This window comes from Chaetura pelagica, unplaced genomic scaffold, assembly GCF_000747805.2.
Source record: "Chaetura pelagica isolate M959 unplaced genomic scaffold, ChaPel_1.0 scaffold142, whole genome shotgun sequence".
Taxonomy (NCBI): Eukaryota; Metazoa; Chordata; class Aves; order Apodiformes; family Apodidae; genus Chaetura; species Chaetura pelagica.
Window position 1 is genome coordinate 2,861,780 of NW_009952973.1, and position 7,100 is coordinate 2,868,879.

The 7,100-nt window shown below is 39.5% G+C and overlaps 1 protein-coding gene across 1 annotated transcript in view; it reads right to left on the reverse strand.

Moving 5' to 3' along the window:
- The window catches only part of FGG (fibrinogen gamma chain), a 4,786-nt gene extending 4,529 nt beyond the window's left edge, over positions 1-257 (reverse strand). The window contains exons 1-2 of the mRNA XM_009995904.1: positions 183-257; positions 51-95 (exon numbers count right to left, since the gene is read on the reverse strand). Of these exons, the coding sequence (XP_009994206.1) occupies positions 51-95; positions 183-257 (120 nt within the window). The remainder of the gene's footprint in view (positions 1-50; positions 96-182) is intronic.
- Between the last annotated feature and the right edge of the window lie 6,843 nt (positions 258-7,100).

Here is a 7,100-nt window from a genome sequence, read left to right on the forward strand (position 1 = left end):
AAACTTTAATTAGACTCCTAAGGTAAGAAAAAAATTGTTCAGGTACTTACAAATCGTTCATCTAAGATGCAGCAGTTATCTCTGGTAGCAAGGTACTGAAGGGAAGAAATACCATTGTCAGTGAATTTTCTCTGACACTGCGTTCTGCACCAACGTGTTTTCTCACACTGCCCTTCACTTACCGCCATGCTGGTAGAAATGAGCAGGGAGAGGAGAGGCCCCAGGGGAGCCCAGCTCCACAACCTCAGCACCCCCATGTCTGTCCCTCCGGCTGCTGCTGACTGCTCAGTACAGTCCTGCAGGCACCAGCAGAGATTGCTGCTGCTAGCACGGGACAGCAGGGGTTTAAGAGAGCAGGCTGAAGCTGGGGGCGGGCACTGTGAGGTGGCAGGAAGAGGTGGGGTAGGGGGTTGAGGTGGATTCCCAGAATTTGCACAGATCTCTTACTCGTCCCATATTCAGAATCTGCTTCCCACTTAATTGGCTTGTTCTCTGCTCCAGTCAGATCTCAGGGTAGGCAGAAAGGTGAGAAAAGTCATGGAGATGCTACTTCTAGTACCATGACCATAAGGAAACTCATGCATTGCTTTGGGATGGGGCTGGCAGAAGTTTAATCCAAACAGGATAAGGAAAAGCTGAAGCACCCTTTTTCTACAATATCATGTGTGATGAGACAATGCTGAATTGACTTCCATACATGTTTGTCCAAATAATGAAAAGAATGCTAGGACTGGGGCTTACTGGTAGATCTGTTGTCAGCTTTGTGATTTCAGGCAAATTACTTCATTACTGTACAGCAGGATGGATGTTTCAGTTTTGCTTAATAAGTATTTAAAATCCATAAACAAAAGCACTCTGTAGAACCTAGAAGTTATAAAATTAGATATGATTGTGCTGTGAGTTCCTGACCTGTCCTCTTTTCATCTGGTCACATTAGGTTAACCAGCTGTCAGGCTGCCAAAAGTCCTTTCTAAAGGATGACTGATTCTTGAAGTTTAGCCTTCCAAATTTGGCATTAGTTACCTTCAAGACTCATGTGCAGAAAGTGCTTCTTTTATCCTTAGGACAAATAGGACCTAGCTCCACCTTTTACATGGTTAGTTCTGTTTCCTAAAGAGTAAAAATAAATTTTTTTTTAAAGGGTAAAAGTCTACCTTCCCTAGTGTTTTCTGTTATTGCTTCATTAGTGCAGTTAACACAGGCTCAGGACACTAGCAGTGAATTTCCTTGCCACTGCTGCTCAAGTATTGCTTGATCTTGCTTTGCTGCTTTGCTCCAGGTCCAGAGGGTCCTGGAGGTACAATTTCAGTGGCTGTGCACCACCAGGATTCCCACAGATACAACTACGTAGTGTGAGTAGGTTGTTGGTGTAAACCTTGTAAATACCTGGCTCAGCATCAACCAGAGATGTACACTTAAAATTGCAAGAGATACATAATGTTCATTACAAGATGTGATGAATCATGGAAGTCAATCCAGGTATGCCTCAATCTTTAACAGAGTAAAGAACACACTCTTCCCTTTTTTCACTAATATAGTAGATATAGGCTTGAAACTCTTTCAGAGGAATATTTGGTTACAAAATATGTAAACATTTGCTTGTGTTCCTAGGCAAGAATTTCAGAAGTCAGAAAAGATGACAGCAGTCAATGCTGGCAATAATAGCTTAGTTTATCTTGAGATAAAACACCTAACTGTTTAGAATTAAAACATGAGAATGGCTGTAGTTAAATAATTTAAATGCATAGAGTTTCATTGTTCTAGGTAATTGGCTAGTTGGGTGAGTAAAACAGAAAGATCATTATGCCTACAAATGGGCTAGGAATAGGAAAACTGAATTTTCAGTGAGGTGTTTCTGTAACACAAATTTATCACTGTATAGATTTACATTCAAGAAGGAATCAATTTTAAACATTGATTTAATTATCTATACACTGCATTTATAAGTGTGGCCTAGTTGTATTTCTGGTTGCAACTCATGCATTCTTAGTAGAAGATGTGACTATTTAAACCTCAGGAAATTTTGGTTTGCTTTACTGATTAAATTGTTGGGATTTAGCCTTCCCACAGCCTTGAATAACTAGTCCTTTCATACCTTTGCTTCCTTCTCTTCTCTTTTATGGTTTCACCTTAAAAATAACTTATTCCTGCTTTTCATTAAGTTGAAAACAATGTGTATTCTTAGTGGAATGGCTATGTAGTATTTTTCCTCCCTTAACACATCATCTTGTGTTGATTGGTCCTCACTGCAAAATAGCTGACCCATTTACCGAACAAATGTGCAAGAGACCTAGTTGTACCCTGAAATGTTTCCAATGTAATTTGACTGTTCATTTTCTGGCCAGTTTTTCTTTCCAGTAAGTCTATTTGCTGATTTGGCAACAAATGATAAACGATTCCTGTAGCACAGGCAGAAAGAAGAGTTCTCAAAGATGGTTTACTTTTTTCTTACAATTTATTTTTTAGTAGATAGTAAAGGTGAATCATTATTTGCTTAAAAGAGCCTTCTTCCACTCAGTTTTGCTTAGTACTTTGTCAAACAGCCACTGGGAGACTATCCAATGCCTTCCCATTATTGATAGTAAATCTTCCCTCAGAAACACAAGATCAGAAGAAATATGCCTGTGTTTGGAAATTAGTTCCTGAATATTGGAGTGTTCTTATGGCTGTCTTGGAAAAACAGCTATGTTTTAAACTTATGAATCATGTATACATACCTTAAGAATCTAACCTGAAAAATCTGTCTATACCATTTCAGAAAGGCTACAGTGATCCATTCTAACATTTCTAATGGGGTTTTGTTATTGTTTTAACTGCAAGCATTCAGTGGACTTGACTTGAACTTTGTTTTTTTTCCTGATACTCCAGAATGGGATTTTCTAATGCAAAAATAGATAAAAAAGAAAAGCTGAAAACCTCCCAAAATTAAATATTGAAAAAAGCCTGCCTACTTGCTTTGCTATCCATAATCAATGTGCAATACCCTACTTGTACTACCAATAAACTACACAGATTAGTGGATAAAATCTCCTTCACTAGGCCAATCAGTGAGTGACTGACAATTAGGATGAGAAAGAGATGACTACAAAGCTGTCTAGTACTGAAGTTATGCTGCTCATGTGCTATAAACCCAACTGGTTTACAAACAGAAGCAAAAAGTGAAAATGAAAAGAAAAGATAATGTAACAAATCTTTCTCTTTCAGTTTTCAAAACTTGGGCTGAAGGTAAATGGCAACATTTTTTGCCCATCTGATAGTCTACACTGTGCAACAGCCTTCTTCCTCACCCTTCCTGAAGTGGAATGCCTGGAGAATTTGTGAGTCAGCAAAAAGCAGTTCTCAGTTGCTCTGCCTGGAAGAGGCTTTTCCTTCTTTTTACTTATGGAACCAGTACAGACATCGCTACGCTTCAGCTCAAACACAGGCTGTAAATGGTTTTGTTTCTGAGGAAACTTATTAAATTTATGTACTTCATGACACCCATGGTTTTCCATTTTGGAAAGAATTAATGGGATATTTTGCTGTATGTGCACTGTGAATACAGAAAAATCACTCACTTTAGATTGCATTCTTATATAATTATGGGATATTATTAAAAATCTAAGCAGGGAAACTGCACTCATGAATGATTGCTAGAAGTCATTTGGTTTGTGACTCATGTTCTGGTGGTCATTTTTTCCAATACTTTTTCTACAATATAAAGTGATGTAAAAGACTCTTTCATTTCTGCAAAGAACACCCAAGGGTTATTTTGTAGCTAATGCATCACACTTTAATAGGTAGTTTTTATTTTTATTTCAAGTATTATTATGATAAATTTTCAGAAGTATTTAACAATCAAAAAGGCCAACAATCAAGACACTTCATTTTTACAGTACTTCTGAAAATATCTCATGACCATAAGCCAGATGTTTGGTGGTTTGAATGAGCTATTCATTTCTTTTTTAAAAATCCTATGGTCTTTCTTTTGAATGCTTACTCACTTTCATACATTTCAGATTTTATTGAAAGCTCATTCAAATATTAAGGAATTAAGAGAGAACATGTCTCCTAAAACCAACAGAAATGTGTTGTAAAGGAACAAAATCAACATCATTCAGAAGATTACATACATTATTGCATTTTCACTGAGGTTTTTCTGAGTTCCAGAGCATAGGATGTTATACTTCAATATGCTAAAAATCTATTTAAATACTACAATCCCCCAAAGCATGAGTTGAAATCAGTTAAACATCATTACAGAGCTTTGAGTTGCTTGTGCCTTGTATAAGGGTATTAGATGCAACATGGCAAATTCTCTCCTTTTACTGATTTACAGACATAGTTTTCAACTGTTGATTCACTTAGAAAAGGTTGGTTTTCAGACTGTCTGCAAAAGAGAGATTGCAATGTATGCTTTACCTTGAGGGCAAGAGCAGTGAACTCCATTTGTTAAACAAAGAGATTCCCGAATTTGTGGGAATGAGATAAGTAATGAATTCAAATATTTGCTGAGTATTTTGCAATTAGTTGAAAAGAAAGAGCTTCAATAAACTAAACAGAGCCTCCTCAAGAAAATAAAATATTTGTCGGTATCTGCTGACACTGATGGTTTGGAGAGGAACTTATTTACTGTGACATTAAAGGAAATGGCAACAAAGGAAAATATTTCACAGTAGAAACCTGGTCTGTGAAATACTTTGCTTGTACTTTTTTTAAGCAATCAGAGGAAGCTTGACTGTCAGAAATATTCCTAGAAAAAAATGAAAGTGTATTTGCTTTTGAAAAATATGTGCTGCATTGTCCTCCCTGAATTCCAGGATTAGCTTTGAGTGTTATTAATTCAAGATGATGGTAATAGAAGAATGAATTTCAAATTTATTTTACATATCATCTCTGCTCCATGTTGGTGCACAAATCTGTTTGCAGGGAGGGAGGCACAGGCCTATATTTGAAACATCAATGGCACTAGCATAATAAAAGTAAATCTAAGTATTTAGTGTCACTGAATGAAAATGTATCTCAGACTAACCTACATTTGAACCATGAACAGGAAAACAAATCATATTATTTAATCTTTTTTCCCCTCTCTATCCTTTTTCTTCCTCCAGCATAAAAATGAAAGCCAGAAGATTTTTCCCACTTCTTCCTCACAATTTATCAGATTAATTTAAAATCTGGCTTACTCTTCAAAGTTGTACATTAAGCAATAGAGCCAGTGGATGTGGATTCCTACCATGCGACAGAGTTATGGCGTCAATTATTGTTGCCCCGTATCCCCTATGTAGGCCACAAGTACAGTCGAGTTTGTTTTCCTTGCACCTCCATGTATGAATTCCACATAGGCTTGTTCCGGGCTGCAGCTTCCTCCGGGCTTCACTGACAACCACATAGTGCCATCTGATGTCCTCAAACAGCAAGAACCTGTTTCTAAAACCTGTCACATTACACAAAAGGCCAAAATCTCAAAATTACGACTTGACCACCACAGAACGTTGCTTCCCAAGCCTACCTGGGAAAATGCCTCTAAATAACTTGCCTCTGTTTTCATCAAAAGTATCCATATCTGCACTAATCACTACTGCAGGACTGTGTTAATGCTGGATAGCTTGTTGGATATAAATTCTCTCACACACACGTGAACATCCATATGCAAATTCGCTCCATAAGAGCTTGAAAATGGTTTCAGAACAATGAGCAGTTGATGTAAAAAATCCACGCTATGACAATATTTGAAAGAGAATATAACACCTTCCAGTTCCCAAGAGTGTTCTACCAACGTACACACGGGCATGTGAATGTGTCTCAAGACAGACAAAACGCATCTGTTCATCCCGGGCAAAGGCACACACCTGCCTCTTCGCACAGTGCAGGCAGCACAGGGGATGCTGCCAGGACCAGATGACGCTTTTTGAGACCAGGGAAGTGTTTTGCCTGCGAGGTGGCTCGAACAGTGGTGAAACACAGCCACCTGCCGGCCTCTTGTTCGCTTTGTTTGAACACCCTCCTCCATCCTCCTGTCCAGGAGCTCAGTTCTGCAGCCTGACATCCAGGCCCAGCCCATCGCAGCAGCTTCACTTACACTCATGGGTTAGAAACGAGTACGGTTGTTAGTGACTGGCATTCCCTTTGGGGCGAATTTCACCACCTGAATTTCACCACAGGGCTTGAGGCCATTGCAAGACCTGCTGAGGATTAGCCATCCTGCTGCATTACCTGACGTTGGAATCTCACTGCAGTGTATTCCTTAGTGAAACACACGTGGGAGACACTTTGAAATTTAACTAGAGAAAGCAATTGTCTTTATGGCTGCACTGATAGCTGTGTATTTTGTACCAGACAGTGCTCTTTTTTTTTTGTTCTTGCTTCTAAGTTTATTTCAGGAGCTACAGAAAATATAAATTTTGGACAAAGGTATCTGGAGTCAGCTATGCATGCCTAACATTGTTTTTTCCTCCCACTATGATTATTTGTTTGCTAGTTTACGGGGACTTAAAGCCTGCAAGCTTTCAACATCATAATTACATATTTTAATAATCAAATAATAAAATGTTAGGTTCTATGTGTGGGGAATGAACTTTTCCTTCTCTGTGACCTCCTTGGTTTTGCCTGTTTATTAACTTAGGGCAGTAATTTTAGACACTGAGGTTAGAAGATAGTGCTTTACGGCCCCTTTTGCAGTAAGAAAACATCGCACCTCCCTAAAAACCAGAATTCTAGGATCACGTCATGACTGTTTTCCATCTTCTCTCAACTGCATCATTTCTAACTGCAACTGGACGCTTCAGCAACCATTTCCACAAGTACTTCCTCACATATATTCAAGACGGCTATTCTTTACATCAGCAGAACCACCTTTAGCTTCACATACTGAGTAGTATGTTGTCACTGTCGCTCCGAGGGTTTGTCTGCATCTTCGCCCCGCCCGCACCGGTGCTCGGGGTTGCCCCAACTTGCACCTCGCCCCGCTGAGGGAAGGGTTCAATACAACTTTCAGCACCAGCCCGTCCCGCAGGCTCCTGACGCGACCACAGCCCCCGCGGGGCTGCTGCGTTAACGCTTCACCCCCGCCACGCGCGGCGCGTGGGCAGCGACACGGGTGTCCCGGCAGGACCCCCGGG